This window comes from Squalius cephalus (assembly GCF_949319135.1).
Source record: "Squalius cephalus genome assembly, chromosome: 21".
Classification (NCBI taxonomy): Eukaryota; Metazoa; Chordata; class Actinopteri; order Cypriniformes; family Leuciscidae; genus Squalius; species Squalius cephalus.
The window spans coordinates 34,820,717-34,843,540 of NC_137142.1; the positions used below are offsets into that span (position 1 = coordinate 34,820,717).

The window sequence follows — 22,824 nt, forward strand, 5'->3', positions numbered from 1 at the left end:
ATGCTGTTTTGTGCGCGTAATTGTTCGATATTAGCGCGATATCAGCGCGAGTCTTTCTGTGTGTCACAGTCAGGACATTCACAGGCAGGGCGTTCTTTTTTGTCTTATCACGCATGAATGGTTTAAAAGCATTTGCATGAATAAGAGTGGGATCAAGTAACACTAGCCAAAGGATGTCAAAAATTAACAGATGCTGCGTTAATTGCGTTAACAGCGCTAATTTGTTTATTTAATATAAAATCGCAGCATTTTGCGTCATATAATCGCGTAGGCTTGACATCGCGATTGCGATATGATTAATCGTGCAGCACTAATGTATATATATATATGAAACAATAACCACCTAAATACATTTCCACATATGCTGAGTTCTGACACAATGCTCATTTTCACAGAGGCAAAAGGAAGATGGTGTGTAAGATGGGTCAAGCATTCAGTGGGAATATGTTCTGCTTATTAATTCAGCAATAACAGCCTCCTTTATGTCAGTAAGTGCTCCTGAGAGAGATCATATCTGCATTCAGAAGTGTAAATATCAGCCGAACGCTCTTCAAACACGTCGAGGACGGCCTGAGATGCATAGGGGAAAACGCCTGATGATTTGTCTTCATGCTTGGACTACATTTGTGAGATTATCCCGAGCAGGCTTCTTTTAAGTTGAGGCAATGTTTCAGTGCAGGAGATAGAAGTTTTTCCCTAATGATGTGGAGAAATGCATGATATATCACTCAATATATATATATATAAAATATAATATACATTCACTGTGATCACAAACCAACCCTGCAGCAGATAAAATTGGGAAACATAATAAACCGTGAGCTTTTATTTTTAAACCATCTAGCTGGTGGCATGATCTGCTTTAAGAAATCGCACAAAAATAATAATTTGAGTGAATGAGAACTATGTTTGGCTGTATCTGTGCAGTGCATTAGAGAATCCCTCAGGATGGTTGCTATGGCAACTGCTCTCATTTTAAAAGTTTCTGAGTAGGGAAAAAAAAGTTACTTATACTTTTGAGGATCATTTATAGAAATGGGAGCTTGGAACGCTTTGGATCAATTTGGTAATAATCCTCAAAAACACATGCAGTTTAAATAGTGGTGTTTGCAAAGTATTGCTATTGCTCATACTGAGGGTTAGGTTTTAAACACTAAGCATTCAAACTTCTGTATGAAGTTCGTCCTGCACCCTAGCAACGCCCTAGCAACGCCCTAGCAACAACCTAGCACACCTTAGAAATTGCATAACAGTGCACTAAAACCCTCCACGACATCCTAGCATTTTAGCAGTGACTTCTACATGAGCAAACAACTTACACTCCCTTTATAAAATGTTCACATAACAGGGATGCTTTTCTGAAGAGCTTAATGTAAGAATATAGAGGTTTTCCAGGTCAAAATGTGATGAAACCCATTGCATCATGAAACCCTCTAAGCAGACGACACTGGGGGCAATAAATCATCAAGTATAATCTCAGAAAGAGCCTTCATGAAGCCATACGAGTTTCGCTTTAATATGTCTGTTTATCCACACTTTAATATGTCTGATTCTTACTTGAACTCCTCTTTTAGAAATAAAAAATCTTCCGGTTGATTTAAGACTTATTAAAAATAGAGCTGTAAAAGCTCATCTCTTAAAAAAAAAAAAAAAAAAAACTCAAATAAATTCCTTTGGGAAATTTTAAATGTGGCAATTGCATTACTTGTCAATTTCCAAACAAAAACTAGTTTTAAAATGTGATTTATAGAATTCAATGTCCATGCAATAAGGTTATGGTTGAGAAACGAGCAGATAAAAGAACATAGAAGTTTAATAAATTGAATGTCTTGCATCAGGATTGTTTGAATCCTAAATAATTTAACCACAAAATGCAAATTTGTTCATGTTTTTTTTTTTTTCTTTTTGGGCATTGAACAGATAAAACCAAATGCAATAGGTGGTAATATTGATTACATAAGAAAAAAATGAGGTATTTAGAATATTTAATAGTTTATTTACTAAATAAAATGAAGATTTTGCGTTCAGAATGTTGTTCAATATTTATCGTGTTGCTTTGGTGTCGATGTGTTCTCAGTTTTTTCTGTGATGTAGATTTTACTTTGTTGCTGATGGTTGTTGGTGTAATACTTGTTGGAAAGTTGGAAATGTGGAAAATGCCATTTTGAAAATGACGCTCTTTGATTGGTTCACATTCTTAAATCAATATACATTCATTGGAGAAGCAAAATGAGTATTAAGTCTTTTTAGTCAAAATTAATATTAAGTCTTGTTTTCTGAGAAGAAAAAAAAAACTGCAAAAATTAAGTGATTTCATACTTTAAAAAACGAACAAAATATCTGCCAATGGGGTCAGAAAAATCAGCTTAATTCAAAGGGGGAAAAATATAATTTAAGTTGATTTTTCAGACCCCATTGGCAGATATTTTGTCTTGTTTTAAGCATAAACTCTTAATATCTTCAGTCATTCTGCTTCTTCTCCAGTAGGCTAAATGTATCTTGATTTAAGAATGTTTAGATATTTGTGCTGGAAAACAAGACAGAAACACTGAGGAAGAACATCATTTTTAATCCCTTTAATCCTCCTAAATATTAATTGGTCAACTCAGTATGTAGTCATTTTATTTGTTAAATTCCCTGAAGAAGGCTATCAAGCCAAACTGCATTTGCATACTTTGATATATATATATATATGACTTTATCTGTCCTGTGGCCTCCAGTAAACTGAGTCATTCTCACATGCGTATGCTAGCATGTGAACGAGTGTATGTTTCTGTCTTTGTGCGTTACGCCACACACAAGAAGCTTTTAAGATTTCACTTCATATTAATCCACCTTATCTTTTCCGGAGCTTCTCTGAAACCCCTCGCAGGATCTGTCAAGCTCATTCCCGGCCAGCGGGGAAACTCACTCGTGACCGTCACTATTCGTTTCATTTAACGAGTAGCATGACAATGTACAGTACATGATATCACTGTGCCAAACGATAATGCATGATAAAAATCAGCCGACTGAAGACTGAATTTCATACACAGAATTGAACGTCTGTCTGCAGTTAGCAAGCGAAATTCTGGATCAAAGCAAACTGAACAGCGGAGAAGACTTTTCACAATGCCATACATTTCATTTCACACTGATTTGTACAAACTTTTAAAAAAGCAATTTGTCGCAAAGCCAACAATATTGGTAATATTCAGACTAATCTAGTAATACGGCTGATTGGGCGCTTTGGGATCATTTTCATTGAGCAATAGCTTATACAATAACTCAAGGAGGTTTGAATTCAAACTTTAAATGTGATTTATATAAAGGGAAATAAAAGAAATCCTTAAAAATAATAATACTTGAAACTGAATAATGTGCAATAAGATTAAACTGTGCCTTTTTTACCAAAACTCAACCAAACATTTCTGATAATTTTGATTATGGTCTAAATGCAGCTACATTAATAACTCTGTGTTGTTTATTTCACGGTGTTAATATTTTACACACTTGAGATGTCTGTTGTACATCATCAGAGGTTCGCGTTACTGGTGTACGTGTGTTTTACATATAAACGATGCGCAGCAGAAAACATGGAGGACGGCGCTTTTGAGTACCAACATTTTTGGGGACAGGGACACGTTTATTAACTGGAGTAAGACTTTTCTTCGTCTCAGGTAAGATAGCAATCATGATGATGAGTGTGTTCATTAATTATTAGGGGTGCAACGGATCGCAGTTGAGTCATGTGATTCTCGGATTAACACCATGTCCTAACTACACGCAACGCAACACGCGATAAAAGGTTCTTCTCCATGTTAATCAGAGTGTTTGTCCAAACCAGCCGCGACGGCGACACGCGACGAGTCTATTTTAGAAACGGTTTCTATTTTTCTGCGACGTCGCGCTGGAACAACAAACACAAAGTGTGGCGATGATGATCTCAGGTGCTGTTTATGTGCTTTATTTAAAGGTGCATTAAGCAACTTTTCATGTTAAAAATACCCGTTTTTCTAACCCATACATGCTTAAACAATTGCCTGATGGGCTGAATGAGCCCTTCTGTGATCACTGCGATTGCCTCTATAATCCTGTACAGTAAAATAAATAAGAGGGATTCGGGACGGAATCGACTGGGCGTGACGTCATGCGCGTTCACGCTCACCTGGTTATGTCTGGCAGGTTTGTGTATTCGCCGCCATTATCCGCATCAGCGAAGACAACTCGAGCGACTTTTGCAAAAGTAGAAGATGGATTCAAAGAGACCGGCTTCTAGTTCATCCCAAACCCCAACGCAAACTCCATGTAACCGCGTGCACAACTCTGGTTGCAGTTTCGTGTGTCGCCAGAAGGGGGCATAGTTCTGCAAAAACTCAGAGACTTGCGCAATGCACCTTTAATGTTAAAAGCGTGTAATGTGATTTTGAACATCATTTAGTGCTCCAGCTTTGTAGCTGTAAAAGCAACAGTGGATAATTCACCTCAGATCTTGAAATTAAACAAATGGAAACAAGAACGTTCAAACTGTGAACAAACACGTGTATTCTTTGACAAAGATTGTTTTAGTAACTCAGCCTATGTATTTTTAGTAATGTTTAAATGGTGTAATATTTGTGAATTTGATTATGTACTTATCCATTGTCTTGCGAGTGCCGTCAAGATCACTAGACTCCGCCCACACGCTGTTCTGATTGGCTGACTCCGCCCACACGCTGTTCTGATTGGCTGTGGGTTTTGATTGTTTTGACGCATCTCGTAGTCGCGTCTCTTCTGGTGTGGACAGGCAGATTGCTTGTCACTAGAATCTTATCGCGTCTGGTTAGGACACGGTGCAACTGCTAAGTTTAACCATCATAGAGTGAAATGTTATAATTTTGACGTGTTTTGTCTTGCCAATTTACACATTTAAATGATTTTAAACGCAGAAGAAGAGGCAAAAATTGGGACGAGAGAGAGAGAGAGGCGTTTCAGACAGCGCTCGAACACCTGATTGATTCCCCTTTCTTGTTTACTAGCGCTTGTACGGACACATGCACACAAAATGATGTCAAAATCCCCGTCTTGGCTAGTATTCTCTCGGTTCTGTCATTAGTGAACAGTTGAGAAAGAAACCGGATGTGTGTCAGTATATTCGGTCCGTGCATTCAGTCTTAAAGTGACAGCAGCCTAATATTCCTGCTGTTCATTAATGTTAATAACATAAAATAAACATCATCATCATCATCAGCATGTCATGTCCGAGAGAAAAGAAGACAGTGGAGGAAAGTGATGACGACAGCTTGTAGGATCAGTGTGTCACGTAAAGTGTGGGTCTTTTTAAAGAAATGCATATTTTTTGTCATCAAGGATGCATTTAATTGATCGAAAGTGACAGTAAAGACATTTATAATGATAAAAAAGATTTCATTTCAAATAAATACTTTTTCTATTCATCAAATAATCCTGAAAAAATAAAGTGAATCAGTTTCCACAGACATCTAAAGCACTGTTTTCAACACTGATAATAATCATAAATGTTTCTTGATCATCAAATCCTCATATTAGAGTGATTTGTGAAGGATCATGTGACACTGAAGACTGGAGTAATGATGCTGAAAATTCAGCTTTGATTTTTATTTATTTATTTAGCACAAACAAGAACAGAAAAGAATAAAACAAATAGCTATTTAAACAATTCATATGGATTATGCAGGAGAGGTACGAAACCCCCAAGGGCTTATAATGAGACCTCCCCTCTGGTTTTTCCAGTTAATACCACACCAAATTATTATAATAAATCACAACAATCATCACAATAATGGCAGACAATTTAAGACACCACACATATAGAAAATTTTAACAATCACACAAGTGTCTTTTCATTCTTGACTTAAATACTGACAATGATGAGCTGGTTTTAATAAAACCGGGAATAGTATTCCAAAGTGACGGTCCTCTATATTTTAAGAAAAATTGACCAAGAGTTGTATAATAATAGGGAAGATGAACATTCATTGCTTGTCGGGTTGAATATGAATGCACATCATAGTTAATTAAAAAATAGTTTTTAAACACTTTTGGGAGGCTTTGATTTTGAGCTATATATTTATACATAAAAATACATGTTTGATAGATATTTATGCTGAAAATAGATAAAATATTTAATTGCTTAAACAGAGGAGCCGATGGTTCACACCGATTTGATACTGTTGCCAATCTAACAAACTTTTTTTGGATCAAAATGATTTTTTGAAGAGAAGAAGGGTAATTACTGGCCCAAACAATGTTACAGTAAGAGATGTAAGGATATAATAGACTATAATAAAGAGTTAAAAGACAGGATTGATTTACCAATGAACAAACTTTTTTAATGATGCCAAGTGACTTCATGATTTTTACACACACATAATCAATGTGGTTTTTCCACGAAAGTTTTTCATCTAATAATACCCCTAAAATTTTTATTACTGTAACTTGGTTGATTTCAATGTTCTTAATAAATAATTTAGCATCTTCTTTTAAATACCTTTTATTTTTATTCCTGAAAACTATATAATTCGATTTTTCTATATTTAGTGAAAGTTTGTTCATCTGAAACCACTTTGCGATATACAGTAGAACATCATTAGCTTCATTCATCAAGGAATCAAAGTTTGCATGTGATATGACAACAGTAGTATCATCTGCAAATAGAATGGGCAATGCAGATTCACACATCCAAGCTAGGTCATTTATATAAATGAGAAACAGGAGTGGCCCAAGAATAGATCCCTGAGGTACACCACAACATAATTTAATTCTCTTGGAGGTACTGCCATTTATAAATACATATTGCTCTCTATTAATCAAATAATCCTTAAGCCATTTGAGTACAACATCTCGAAACCCATAACGGTAAAGTTTGGAAATCAGAATTTCATAATCAACTGTATCGAAAGCCTTTGACAAGTCTAAAAATATACCAACTGCAAACATGTTGTTATCCAGAGCTACAGAAATTTTGTCTATGAGTTGTAACAGAGCCATATATGTTGAGTGTTGCTGTCGAAATCCATATTGATGTTTATATAGGATCTCATTGTTATTCAGATGTTTTAGCATTCTTACATATACAAGCTTTTCCAAAACTTTAGAGAAACAAGGTAAAATGGAGATCGGCCTATAGTTGTTGAATTGGGTAATTGGGTCGGTTGGACAACCATCTGTATAAACGATTTTTTCAGCAAGATGCCTACCAACATTAGCAAAGAAATCATTAAATCCATTTGCTATATCAAAAGGGTTGACAAAAGAAATACCATCTTTAGTAAAATTTGTTGGAATTTTAACAGAGCCTTTTTTTTTGTTAAGTAATTCATTAATGATATTCCATGTAGATTTTATATTACTAGCAGACTCTTTAAGTTGATATGAATAATAATTTTTCTTAGCTATACGAAGTAGGTGAGTAAATTTATTTTTATATTGTTTGTATGTATCACAATTATATGGAGTTGGATTTTTAAGAAATTTTCTATATAACTTGTTTTTCTTTATTGAGGACTTCAATAATCCTGAAGAGAACCATGGCTTAGTTTTGTTTAACTTGCCTTTATACTTAACTAGCGGAAAACACTCATGAAATATAGAATTAAATGTTTGAAAAAATAACTGATAAGCCAATTCAGCATCATGTTGAATATAAATATCATCCCATGTTGTGTGCTCAATGGATTTAAAACGATCTATATTCATTTCACTAAATTTTCGATAGCTTGGTTTATCTGCAAACATTCTTGAGCTACCACTAATTCCTAAATTCAAATTAAATATGGGGAAGTGGTCTGAAATGTCCGTACACAATATTCCTGAATTAGATTCATAATCAAAAGAGTTTGTAAAAATATTATCAATCAGGGTGGCAGTTTTGTTTGTCACCCTGGTTGGTTTACATATAAGAGGATGAAAATAGGATGAAAACAATACATTTAAAAAATCAGCTGTTGAAGCATGGCTTTCACTTTGAAAAAGATTGATATTAAAATCACCAAGTAGAAAACATAGTTTACCTTCATCATTAATAACATCCAAAGCAGCAGAAAGTGCAACATTGAAACAATTAACATTACTGTCAGGTGGGCGGTATATACATCCAATAATAACATTTCTTCCGCCAAACTGAGAACAAGAGAGTATTTCCAAGAACACAGATTCAACATTACTTTCGTCAGAGTTTAGCGTAAGATCCTTCCTTGATATGAACTGAAAATCATTGTGCACAAAAATAACAACTCCACCTCCCACCTTTTCCTTTCTACATGAATGAACAGAATTATATTGAGACATGTTGTAAAAATCTATTATATCATCCTTGACCCATGTTTCTGATAAAGCAATAACAGAAAATGTGTGATTTAAAACAGACAAAAAATGAATTAACTGATCGTTATTTTTAGGTAAACTACGTATATTAAGGTGAAATGTAGAAAAAATTTCAGACTTACTTGTGAAATTACCAGATAAACTGCTGAACTCATTTTCACTATAATAATTACAGGGATGAGATTCATTGTGTGCATAATTTAAGTAAAAATGCATATCTGGATCACATGAATCAATATTATCCATGTACTTAAATTCATTTAGCTGGTATGGATTGAAAACCCGATCAGAACAATTATACTCAGCATCTACATTACTCCCACCTTTTATATTTTCTTCAGAATTTTTCATTGTTATTGACAATGGGTACCCAAGTAGTCAACATTGAATTATTGACTCACTTCTTTAGTCTTTTCAGTCCGTCCTCTGTCTTTGGGAGGTAGGCTGAATGATAAGTTTGTCGAATCGTAAGAATGCTATCTCCCCTCGCTCTCTTGCGGCCTTCATAGCTGGGATGAGTTCTTTGCGTTTTTTCCGAACGGCATCTGAATAGTCCTCGTTAATATACACATTCGTTCCTTTTAGATCTTTTGCTTTCTCCATAACCCTAACTTTATCTTTAAATCTAAGGAACTTTGCAACAATCGGCCTGGCTCTCTCTCCCACTGATCGCCCAGTTCGATGCACCCGTTCCAGCTCAATCCCCGTGATATTGAGCTTCTCAGAGAGTAGCTTCCGTACCTTAGCTTCTGAGTCAGCCCAGCTCTCATACCCAGACTCTTGGATCCCGTCAATCACTATGTTGTTTCGTCGGGACTGACCTTCCAAGTAGTCCATCCTGGGCAAAGCTGAGTTGATATTTTCACGAGTCATTGATATATCTGAAGCAAGATTTGAGAGCTTTGTGGAGGATTGCTTATTTTTAGCACTTAGCTCATCCACCTCTTTTTGCGTGTAGTGGAGGCTTTCACGCAATCCACTTATTTCCCTGGAAAGTTCATCAAGTCTTTTGTTATGTCCCTCAATCATTATTGACAGAAAGTTCTTGTAGCTTCGCTCCTGCTGCTCAAGCAGCTCTCTATAAAATATTTTCTGCTGTTCCATCAGTTCACGCACCTGGGTTTGAGACACATAATCGTCATCTCCACTTCTCCCTTTCGGTGGCATGACAACCACAGTTGAAAATCACTCCTTTGCCGCTACCCGAATCTCGACGACTCGACTGTGGCTTGTTTAGGAGCGGCGTGTTTTCGGTTGAGGAGGAGTCACAGGAATAAATTACACTTTACTATATATTCACATAGAAAACAGATGATTTAATATCAAATAAAATTTCACAATTTTTACTTTCAAATAATTGCATCCTTGGTGAGTAGAAGACTAAAATAATTGTAAAAATCGTACAGAGCCAAAACCTTTGAACAGTAGTGTATGTTGTGTAACTCACTGACCGATTATGAATGAAAGTAAGTTTTTAATATTGATATGTTTTACCCCAAAATAAATGTTTTACACTGGTATCGTCCCTCGTTCAGAATATAAACACATACCGTGGTAAGCCTCCCACTGCAAACCAACACCATTGATTATATAATATATATGTCGGTGATATAAAATGTTGCTCTGTGTCATATTTTACACAAGTCTCATGTTTGGCGTGTTCCTGTCTGGGTGTTTTAAACAAGACTCGATGGCCAATCTGTGTGGCTCTGTTACTGCTTTCACTCTTGGATCTTCTCCTGCTTTGTTCTTTCCCAGCAAATGGGAAGTGGGAGATGAAAAGGGAGAAAAAAAAAAAAATCATTCTGTCCCAGAAGAGTGAGTGAGAGACATAAAATAAGGCACAGGCGTGATGCTTAAGGACAGCCTCCAAAACAACACATATATGCGTACACAACTAATAATAAACTAATAATATAACATAAATAACAGGGCTGGTTAGTGACACAAATTTCACAATTCGATTTTATTTCAATTCACAAGCTTGTGATTCAATTAGATTCCGATTCAATCTGAAAGAACGAACGAATGAACGAACGAAGAAACGAAAGAACAAATGAATGACTAAATGAACTAATGTTGTAAACTCTACAGGAAGTCAGTCTGTAGAACAAACACCGAAACATGTTTCTCTGGTTTCTGATCATATCCCACTGAATTACAAACCACTGGATGACGTTAGAACAATATTAAATTTCACTTTGTCTCCAACTTTATTTTGTTCTATTTTTTGGTATTTCAATTAATCTAATTCCTGGAATTAAGCTGCCATGACAAAGAATATGAGAGACAATGAGAAGTTTCAGCTCAAAGAGTCAAAAAGGTCCCGATGCTTAAAACAATAACATAATCTGACAAATGTGCAATCCCAGATTTTCATCTAATCTCCATTTAGGTCATTCATCTCTTCCAGACACAAAAACAATCACATTATCCTTTAAGATCTCATTCGTGGATATGATTGAGAGACAGAGCTGAACTAGAGCTAAATTAGTTATCAAGTACGTTATGTGCCGATATTTTCATTTTGGCGCATTCCTAATCACAAGCATAATCAGATCATAGAAACAATCTATAATCTGCTTAGATTTACAATGCTTTAGAGGAAACATAGCCCATATAATTTACTGAATTAACATCTTACAAACACTGATCCATGTGTGTGTTCATTAGGGGTGGCCGTTACTTTTTCATTAGGCCGTTACTCTTTCACGTATCTAAGCATGTAGTGTGTGCATGTGTATGTGTGCGTGCCTATGAATGCGTGCATGTGTATGTGTGCGTGTGTGAAAAAAAGTGTCCTAAATGAAAAATGTGCAACCCAATGTCACAAGACTTGTATATATGTATTATAGTTCATTTTTCAACTTTAAGGTGTTAGTTTCTTTCATTCATGATTTTTTCTGTTTTTTTCTAAATAAAAATCAGTAAATTTATTCTCGTTTTTTTTTTTTTTTTTTTTTTTTTTTTGTCTATTTAAATTCAATTTACAAACTCACCACACACAATAATGGTCAATAACTGTAATTTGTTGAAAGCTAATCTTTTTCTGAAAAAGATGACACCTTGCACATGAAGATAGCACATTGTCAAAAAAATCACATTATGTGAAAAACACCTATTTTAGCTTCAGGTTCTAAAGGGTTAAAGGGGACATATCATGCTAAATCCACTTTTTTAGCCCTTAAATGCATTTTGTTGTATATTTGGAGTGTTTAGAAGTACAGAAAAGTTGAAATTATTCTCTTCAGGTGCTTCGTTGATATCTTTATATTCTGTTTTGGTCATATTTCTCAACCTGTTCAGATTTTTCTGTTATCTATGACGTTTTGTGAACTATTACGTCACAGTATTTGCAGCGGAACTGCCAAATAAGGACATCGACTTCCAGCCCAACACTTCGAGCAATCCGCCATTTTTATTTCTCGCTGCAATTTTGTAGTCCAAGCTAAAAGATGCAGAAGTTACGAGAAGGTAAGTTAAAATGTTCGGTTGTTGGATGTAGTAACCCACACGCTTCATTACACCGTCTAATGTAGATGAACTGCCGCGCGCATGTTAAACTGAAAGAACGAGCAGAGAGAGAGAGAGACCCGGTCCCTCGCACGCACTCTCTCTCTCTTCGGAGCCAGGCGAAAGTGTAAACAAGACTTCACCGTCTCCAAACTAGACGCTGTCTTGCTCTCTCTCCCTCGCACATATTAATCAAAATAAATCGACACGGTGGTAAAAGGTCGGAAGACCAAAGTTTGATGTGTAAATACAGTAACACACCATTGCGATACATCCATATGAAGACGTTGTTCTGCAGGTTCGTCGTCTTCATTTTCATCTCGCTCCGGCTCCGACTCTGGCTCGAACATGTAAGGCTGGCTGGACAAGTCTTCCGTTGTTGACATTTTGTTAATAACGTGTGAATAAAAAGTTTCTGTGCCGCTATAATCGTATCTCTGCTATTAAACTACAAAAATGGCTGAACGGGGTGGAGTTGAACCTCTGCAACCTGGAGAGGGGGCGGGGTATGAAGTGTCTCAATTGTATTTAAAGAGACCGCACCAAAACGAGTTGCTCTCAGACGCACATCAGAAAAGGGGTAGAAAAGGGGCCTGTGGAGCTATAATAATGAGGAATTCAGACCCAAGCATTGCAGTTCCGCTTTATATAGATTACAAATGTATGATTTATATGTTAAAAGGAACGATTTAAAAGCATGATATGTCTCCTTTAATGGGTCATTATAAATACTTTGCTTTAAAAGTACCAAGTAGTCACACACAAAAAAAAGATGCATCGATAATTGTTTTAGCATCGCAGCCTCTGAACCGCGAGACGCCTGGAGATTCCCACCCCTAGTGTTCATGTGCACGGCCGCCACATGTGCCTCCGCTCACTCGTCTCCATTATTGATGATAATCAGAGGAACTGCTGGAGTCTGGAGCGCCGGGACACGAGGCATGAAAGTGCTTGATTCAAAGCGCTGCGGGAACTAGGTGAGTGTCAGCATATATAAATCTCACGGTTACTGTATCAAGCCTAGAGACGTTCCTCGAACCTCGGCACAAGTGTGTCTGTTTGCGTGGGTATATGTTCATCACAGTCTCTGTCAGGCAGTTTTCCGAGCATCAGACTGTGAAAAAGCTCCAGAATCCAGAATCCCATTATTCCCGCTGCGTGTCCCAGCCTGTGATTTGCTAGTCGCTACACATTTACAAAGTTCACTGACACCAACATCCATCTGGAATAGATTATAACCTTTGTTTCCGTCTTTCATGGAAGAAATCCACACTATATTGCATTATACAGTTTATTGGTATTTAAACCTAATATTCAAACATCCTTTATCCTTCTTATTTTTGATTTCCAGACTCTTTCCAAAAATGTAACTTAAGGAATATATATTTCACTCAAAAATAAATTCCGGTGACACACAAATATGTCGAAACGAAATGCCGCTTTGGCAGCGTGTGTAACAGTATAGTGGATCCGTGCAGCTAAAATGAATGACATTAAAGGTATAGCGGAGGATTTTTTTTACTTCCGGGTGGAATACCTATACTATTGGTCCTCCTAATTGTCAATCATTCTGGTGAATCAATCAAACTTTTCAAAAAGTGGAGAGGGCGGGTCTTATCTAAAATTCGGAAAGATCCTCCGCTATACCTTTAATGCTAATCAAACAAGAAAAGACAAAGATAAAATCACTCACTGGTCTTGAATTAATAACTTTTGTAGTTTTAAATAAGGATTAGTCTATATTTAATGTACAGCAGTGTTATTTTACATTTGAGTACTTAATTTAATTTCTGTGTAGGCCATTACTTATCTGAATACCACTGTTAGTACATCTTCCTGAAAAACCGTAATTTGTGTTTTCGTTCTGTTGTATTTTTTGTCGGTTTTGTTTGTAATTAGTTTCTTTGTTCTGATTTTATTGCCGACTGTTTACTCGTCTTCTGTAACTGTTTTGAGGACTTTCTACTCATTAATTAACCTAGTATTAGTTTTTTGCTGAAGTATCGCTCATTGTGAAATTAAAATTACTCAAATCATGAAATAAGATCACATCACCCCCTCCAATAATCGTGTTAAATAATCGTGATATCAATATTGACCAAAATAATTGTGATTATGATTATTGCCATAATCGAGCAGCTCCAGCTCATTATTCATGTATAATAAAATATGAAGAGACTCATGTGAAATCATACATGAGAAAAGCCAGTCAGTCGAGTTTGTGGCAAAACATTTTTACAGTGCTTGTATATTGTTGTCTTTCAATGCATATTATTAATACTCAGAGAGTAGAACTGAAATTATATTCATTACAAGATGATTAGTTAAAACATTTCCAAAATGCACCTGAAGACTATTTTTACAGTCATGAATTTTGCCACTGAGGTTTTCTTAAAAATACCGTGCAAAAATCTCGTCTCGTTCTTGTGAATCCAATCTCGTTCTCGTGAGCTAAGTGTCTCGTCACACCCCTAGCATTAACTACTGAGAAAAGTTAACAATTCATCAAAATATGCATTTCTTTCTTAAAAGGAGATGTGGGTGAATATATGAATTTTATTTCTTGGGTAAACTTTCCTTAAAAGAATTGATGAATAATTGCATCCTTAATTCAGAAATCTACTATTCTAGGAGCACATATAAGCCTGAATTAGAAATGTCAAACACGATTAAATGAGCTTGATCCATGACAGAATCCTCTTACCTGCTGATGAAGAGGAGGGCAAATAAAAAGCTGAAGGAGGTCATGGTGAGCGAGTGAGATCTTCAGTCCGCTGGAGTCGATCTGAGGACGAACATAAGCAATATCAATCTCAATTTATTTATAAAAGCACAATTAAAAAAAAACACAGCTGACCAATGTGCTGTACAATGTGCTAAAACCAAAAACATTCAATAAAAATAAAACAAAACAACAACAGACAACAAGGGACACCACAAGTTATAGCAGTGAAGAGATACGTTTTTAATTTTAATTTAAAAATATGTAATGTTGGTGCGGTTCTAATAATGAATCGGTAAACTTTTCCAACGTTTAGGTGTGGCTATGAAAAAAGCTCGGATTTTAACTTTGACTTTGGAACAGTGAACAAACTCTGGTTGGCAGACCTAAGAGTTTTAATGGATGGTGTTCACACAACAAGTCTGAAAGGTAAGCGAGGCCATGTAAACATTAAGCAGAAGCTCTTTAAAAATCAATTCTATAGCGGACTGGGAGCCAATGTGAAGACATTAAAACAGGAGTAATATGTGACCCTGGACCACAAAACCAGTCACATGGGTACTTTTTTTTTAAATTGAGATTTAATACATCATCTGAAAGCTGAATAAATAAGCTTTTCATTGATGTATGTTTGTTAGGATAGGACAATATTTGGCCGAGAGACAACTATTGAAAATCTGGAATCTGAGGGTGCAAAAAAATAGAAACATTGAGAAAATCTCCTTTAAAGTTCTACATTTATGTTGGCGATTGTGCTGCATTCACTCACACAAATAAATGTTTTATATATTCACGGTAGGAAATTTACAAAATATCTTCATGGATCATGATCTTTACTTAATATCCTAATGATTTTTGGCATAAGATAAAAATCGATAATTTTGACATACAATACAATGTACTGTTGGCTATTGCCACAAATATACCCGTGAGACTTATGACTGGTTTTGTGGTCCAGGGTCACAGAACGATCGGCACACAGGGTCAAAAGACACGCTTCGACTCGCTCAGCAGAACGACTGTAAAAGAGTCTTTTGAACTGTTGAAATGCTGGCTCTTTTGACAGTCAGTGTATTAAGCTGCTAGTTGCTTACAAGAGTCATTTCATACATGCATTTTATATGATAAGGTCCACTTAGAACGTTAGACATGATTTAGTGTGGCTAAAGTCAATGCATTTTTATGAGCATTTTCCACATGGTCATTTTTTGTCATTTTGTATAAGTATATTTGAGTATTACTGTTTTTTTTAGCATCTCGCATATTTAATTTCATTAATCCTTATGTAAGAAAAACAGCATGTTTTGTTATAATGTAAAAACTCACTGACCAACTCCCAGAGAAAACTGGGAATGCATCTCTTTACTCTTCATGCAGATTACTGTAATTCTCTTAGCAAGTGTCCTAGTTTTATCACTGCTTGTTTTATCACATAACACACAAAAGCCCAATTCGGACAGTTAATTGTTTCTCCTGGGGTCGTGAGGTATTTTCAACATTTACAGGGTTAGTCTGTGATTTTATTGCCGTCCGAATCCAGAATGTCAGTGTTTTTTTCCCAATACCCTTGTAAAAATCCCCCGGATGAGTTTCCTACTGTTTTTTGACGAACATTAAGGTCGTGTGGTGATTTAATTGCCGTCCAAAGTTTACAAGAAGAGATCACTTCAAAATTCACTGTTTAAATCCTTCTTGCTCACTGCGACACCATCCGTACGACAACTGTGGCGCTTCACTGTAATTTGCATGCATTATTTTAAAGACGAACACTTTTATCACTGACATGCTGGAAAGTATTTACAAGAACAATATACAAGAAAAAAAACATTTGAACGGAAACATTTGAAACGGGTCGTTATTGTGGCAGCAGCAATATATGCAATACAATTTTAGGGTACAAAAATAGGGTATTATGCACAACATTAAAAATACAAACCAATCTCATGTAAATAAGAGGCTGCATTAACTTAACCGCTAATTTCCATATTTTTAAAATGACATCTTTTTGAGATAAAATGCGAGACAGAAAACCATTTCAAATAAAGCGTACACGTATCTAGGTTCCTATTTTTAAAAATTAGATTTAAATAATTCAATAATAAATAGAACATTATTATCCTATTATTAAATTAAATATGAATTTATTCGTATTATTCCAAGCATATGACATTTTATTTGCAGCAGACAATCATGCGACTGAACAGAAGCTCGTTCGCGGGTTCGTGGGATTAAAAAACTCGCTCCTTCACAGTCAAATATATTTATTACAGACGTCCACATGAGTAACAATTACTCCGTCCGAATAGGGCTAAACAGTTAATGGTTGACTAACATAGTATGGAAACAAAAAATACTATGGAAGTCAATGGGGCCAATCAACTGTTTGGTTTCCAACATTTCCCGTGTGTAGCAACTACATGTACATTCAATACCAAAAAGTGGTCGGTCAAAATATTTATATTTTTTTAAGGTAATAAAAATAGACCCAAGCTAACAATAGCCTTTAAAATGACTTAAAATACATAGTTAATAACAATGAGGCAATAATATTTGGTTCAAATAAAGTATCAAAAGCAAGTAATCATGTGGTTTTATAGATTGAATGGCGATTATATTGCCAAGGTGTGCATAGAGGGTTGTGTCACCAAACGTCCTCTCCCAGTGGGCATCACAGATGGCATAAACCGTCTTCTTCAGAGCAAGACTCTCCGTTTCAGGTAAACTACTTGGTCTTGAGAGCAGACAGACGTACAATTTACCCTTTAGGCCAGTGAAATCTGCTATAACACACTGTAGAGTTCAACAGAGCTTTCAAACACCAGCAGCGGATACAAACAGAAGGTGTTCCCAATCAAGCGGAAGTCATTTCCCAGAAAAACCGCTCCAGCACTCATCTACACATTATGTAATTAATAGAAATTCTAGCTTTGCTAAACTGATGCCTTACTCTGGAGTCGCTTTCTATAAGTCTTTATTTTTCTTCCCCAAATGCACCTCGCTGGGAGGATGAAAGCACAAGAAACGTCTTCAGAGATATCAAACATCCAGATGGCTCATCCAGAAGGGTCTGACTCTTGCCATTTTTCAACGAGGGAAGCAAAATGCATGCTTACGACATCCTGAGCACGCATGAGAAATCTGCTAAATAAAGATATGATATGATATGAATGAAGAATACAACATTGGTGCACGGTTTTGCCACTCAATGGCACAGGGATAAACACTAGAGTGAAGTATGAAACATGAAACTTATTTAACTGTTTGGAATGAAACAATTAACCATTTTAAACATGGAAACGCCAACAATTCTATCATATCAGCATAACAGGTGCAGGAAAAAAATACAATATGTATTATAATGCATAACTGAATCCACAGCTCTAACTCTCACGTTTCAATATGATTGTTCCCGATCAAATCAACAAACACTTTCAGGAATCACTGAAGCTTAACAGTTCGAGAAGTGCATCAAATACACAACAAAAATCTGAAGCCGAAATAAATAATACATAAGTTGGCATATTTTGCATTTCTGTTCCAATTATTTTAAGACTGCAACATAGAAGCTTTTAAAATTCAGGAAACGGGTAAGTGTGAATCCAAGAGGAAATAAATAATTGCCTGAAAATTTGGTATTACATTGTGGGTGTAAATTAACAGAGTTGGACTTGAAACCCAAAGCACAGGATAATAGAGACACCAGAATAAACATATTCATGATTCTGAAGATGAAAATACAGAAGTATTTTAGATAAATATATGCTTGCGCTCTTTCCAGCCACAAGAAATCCAGCCATATCTCCGTCCTTGGTCACAATCACACAGCCGTTGGGTCACACACACACACACACACACACACACACGGTCATCAGATCTGGGCGTCCAGCGGATCCTCCGGCTCAACAGGAGTTTGTGGCCAGTGCCTGAGGAAATTGAATTGGTGCAAGTGTGACTTTTGAGTTTAAGTTGACATGAAAAGGGCGAAAGGAAAGGGGAAAAAGCATAATGTGACAGCTTTATCTAATGTCCTGTCTTACTCTTTTCATCACTTTTTTTATCTTTCTCTCTCTTTGCTTAAAAGAGCAAGTGAATATGACTCACGTAGTCGGGTGAGAAAACCAAGCACATTTCTCCACGACCTTTGATTAGCTCATACGACAGATGCTCAGTCCTAAAACTGTTATCATAAGTGACTAGACCGTGATATATTCCCATCCATCAAATGTGTGTGTGAGAATCAATACTTTTTCAACTTTATCACAAACACAGGATATTAGAGATTTTTGCAGCCGATACAGACTTATGATCCTTCAAGCTTTATATAAGTGATATGCAAGCTCTCTTTTGACTGTTAATATTTGATGATTTAATGCAATTTGAAGTGGCATACTTAAAAGTAATGGCTTATAATCAATTGTTGTTCAACATTTTTGATCGTCTGAGGCCAGCCGCCCGGACAGCTGGTGCAACAATCGGTTTGCATAACCAAAAGAATTTCTGCATATACTGTCAGGTCTCAGGGAAGCTCATCTGCATGCTCGTCGTCCTCATCGGGGTCTCGACCTGACTGCAGTTCCTCGTCGTAACCGACTTGAGTGGGCAAATGCTCACATTCGATGGCATCTGGCTCTTTGGAGAGGTGTTCTCTTCACAGATGAATCTCGGATTTCACTGTACAGGGCAGATGGCAGACAGTAGGCGCGTTTCCATTACAGATTTGCGCAAAACTTTTGCGATTTTTTCTAAATGTCGACGAAAAACTATTGTGAAATGACGGCGTTTCCATTAACCGATGTTATGCGACTAAAACTTCATTTTTTCCTCTCGCGATAAGTAAAGTCATTCCAAAAACCATGCCAACTGACGTTTGTAGGTTTATGTAGCCTACTAATCCCAGCCACTGCACTATTTTATTTTACTGCACTGCCATTATTATTAATCGAAAGAGATGTGTGTGTGTTTTCCAAGCATTAATGGTAAGAAACTACCCTTATACTTGCGAGCGGCACATATGAGGTGTTTCTGGGTGTTTCTCCCTCATTTCTGCTTCGAGGTCTTGATTGTGGCATTTATTTGAGGTTTAGAATCCATTATTCCTGTAATTATTTTGTCTTATATGAATTTAATAAAGAACTCTGTCTCGTATTCTGTCCAAACACACCGCATCATCTAGGCTACGTCAAGTGACCTATAAATGCTCAAAAACTGTTTCCAGTGCAGTTTCGCGAAATATTTCTTTTTCGAATTGCCTGAAAAAAACACCTCATGCGGTTTGCTGATGTCAACGTTGTGGATCGAGTGGCCCATGGTGGCGGTGGGGTTATGGTATGGGCAGGCGTATGTTATGGACAACGAACACAGGTGCATTTTATTGATGGCATTTTGAATGCACAGAGAGACCGTGATGAGATCCTGAGGCCCATTGTTGTGCCATTCATCCACGACCATCACCTCATGTTGCAGCATGATAATGCACGGCCCCATGGAAGCTGAAAACATCCCAGTTCTTGCATGGCCAGCATACTCTCCGGACACGTCACCTATTGAGCATGTTTGGGATGCTCTGGATCGGTGTATACGACAGCGTGTTCCAGGTCCTGCCAATATCCAGCAACTTCGCACAGCCATTGAAGAGGAGTGGATCAACATTCCACAGGCCACAATCAACAACCATTTTTTCGAATACAGTAAAAATACACATTTTAGAGCGGCCTTTTATTGTGGCCAGCCTAAGGCACACCTGTGCAATAGTCATACTGATATAGTCATACATCTTGATATGCCACACCTGTGAGGTGGATGGATTATCTTGGCAAAGGAGAAGTGCTCACTAACACAGATTTAGACAGATTTGTGAACAATATTTGAGAGAAATAGGCCTTTTGTGTACATAGAAAAAGTCTTAGATCTTTGAGTTCAGCTCTTGAAAAATGGGGGCAAAAACAAAAGTGTTGCGTTTATAATTTTGTTCAGTGTGTGTATATACACTCACCTAAAGGATTATTAGGAACACCATACTAACACTGTGTTTGACCCCCTTTCGCCTTCAGAACTGCCTTAATTCTACGTGGCATTGATTCAACAAGGTGCTGAAAGCATTCTTTAGAAATGTTGGCCCATATTGATAGGATAGCATCTTGCAGTTGATGGAGATTTGTGGGATGCACATCCAGGGCACGAAGCTCCCGTTCCACCACATCCCAAAGATGCTCTATTGGGTTGAGATCTGGTGACTGTGGGGGCCATTTTAGTACAGTGAACTCATTGTCATGTTCAAGAAACCAATTTGAAATGATTCGAGTTTTGTGACATGGTGCATTATCCTGCTGGAAGTAGCCATCAGAGGATGGGTACATGGTGGTCATAAAGGGATGGACATGGTCAGAAACAATGCTCAGGTAGGCCGTGGCATTTAAACGATGCCCAATTGGCACTAAGGGGCCTAAAGTGTGCCAAGAAAACATCCCCCACACCATTACACCACCACCACCAGCCTGCACAGTGGGAACAAGGCATGATGGATCCATGTTCTCATTCTGTTTACGCCAAATTCTGACTCTACCATCTGAATGTCTCAACAGAAATCGAGACTCATCAGACCAGGCAACATTTTTCCAGTCTTCAACTGTCCAATTTTGGTGAGCTCGTGCAAATTGTAGCCTCTTTTTCCTATTTGTAGTGGAGATGAGTGGTACCCGGTGGGGTCTTCTGCTGTTGTAGCCCATCCGCCTCAAGGTTGTGCGTGTTGTGGCTTCACAAATGCTTTGCTGCATACCTCGGTTGTAACGAGTGGTTATTTCAGTCAAAGTTGCTCTTCTATCAGCTTGAATCAGTCGGCCCATTCTCCTCTGACCTCTAGCATCAACAAGGCATTTTCGCCCACAGGACTGCCGCATACTGGATGTTTTTCCCTTTTCACACCATTCTTTGTAAACCCTAGAAATGGTTGTGCATGAAAATCCCAGTAACTGAGCAGATTGTGAAATACTCAGACCGGCCCGTCTGGCACCAACAACCATGCCACTCTCAAAATTGCTTAAATCACCTTTCTTTCCCATCTGACATTCAGTTTGGAGTTCAGGAGATTGTCTTGACCAGGACCACGCCCCTAAATGCATTGAAGCAACTGCCATGTGATTGGTTGATTAGATAATTGCATTAATGAGAAATTGAACAGGTGTTCCTAATAATCCTTTAGGTGAGTGTGTATATATATATATATATATATATATATATATATATATATAGTAATGATTATACTATACTGGTCAATGAAGATTCAAAATAAGATAAAAAGGGCTGCCAGACCCCATAAAACTTTGCAGAGGAACTTCGGATAGTATATTTAAGATGCTCAAGTTTGACCCCACACGACATCACTTCTGTCACCCAGCGCTTGTAAGATGGTGGCATTGCCTTTTTCCAACTGAGAAGGCGTCTAGCCAATAATGTGGAGAAAGCCATGAGCTCTCTCTGATTGGCTGTTAGCTGCATTTCTTCTGGCACTACCCCAAAGATGGAAGTCAGAGGATTGGGATCAAGACCTTAGTTGCATATAAATGAAAAGGTTCTGAATATGTCTGTCCAGAATGTTATTAATCTGGGGCAGACTACATCTGGGGCATCTTGCGTCAGATCCTGGACACATTTTAGCCAGCTTGCTCCTAAAAAGATGGAGCCCGTGAAGTGAATGTAATGTGATTTTAACCCATTTTTGCACATGCACTATTTGTAATTTGTTCTTATTTTAATACTGACTGTCTTTAACAATATTAAAAATGTATGAATTAGTTTTTGGTGTCATAACCTTGTTTATTAAGGTCACATGGATCAACTAAAACAATAGCCTAACTAAGCCTATTTTATTTTATTTTATTTATGTTATTTATTACTTTTGTGTTTTGGGGCCAGTGAACATTTTGGCAGGCAAGTAAAAAATTTCAACCACAGTAGAAAAAATCCTTAGCGTTGAGCCCTGAATAAGTTTATTTTCTTTTTTTAGCATAATTTCAGTTGACGTTTATTTTGTTTCAAATAACGAAAATGTTTTTATGGTTTGGTTTTAGTTAATGATAATATCCCTGACCAAGTGTGAAGTTCTACAGAAGAAAGGAAGTCATACAGGTTTGGAACGACATGAGGGTGAGTAAATGATGACAGAATGGTAATTTTTTTAATGAGCTGTTCATTTAAACATCCATTTTGGGTAAAGCATGCTAGATGAAACTACAGTCCAATCAATGGAAAACTGACTCAGTCAAAAAATG

General features: G+C 36.9%; 1 protein-coding gene across 1 annotated transcript in view; it reads right to left on the bottom strand.

The window, feature by feature from the left end:
• The window catches only part of LOC307148896 (gamma-aminobutyric acid receptor subunit pi), a gene marked incomplete at its 3' end in the record, with an annotated part of 59,525 nt that overhangs the window by 32,400 nt on the left and 4,301 nt on the right, over nucleotides 1-22,824 (bottom strand). The window contains exon 2 of the mRNA XM_079854832.1: nucleotides 14,540-14,620. Coding sequence (XP_079710958.1) covers nucleotides 14,540-14,583 — 44 coding nt within the window. The 5' untranslated portion in view covers nucleotides 14,584-14,620. The remainder of the gene's footprint in view (nucleotides 1-14,539; nucleotides 14,621-22,824) is intronic.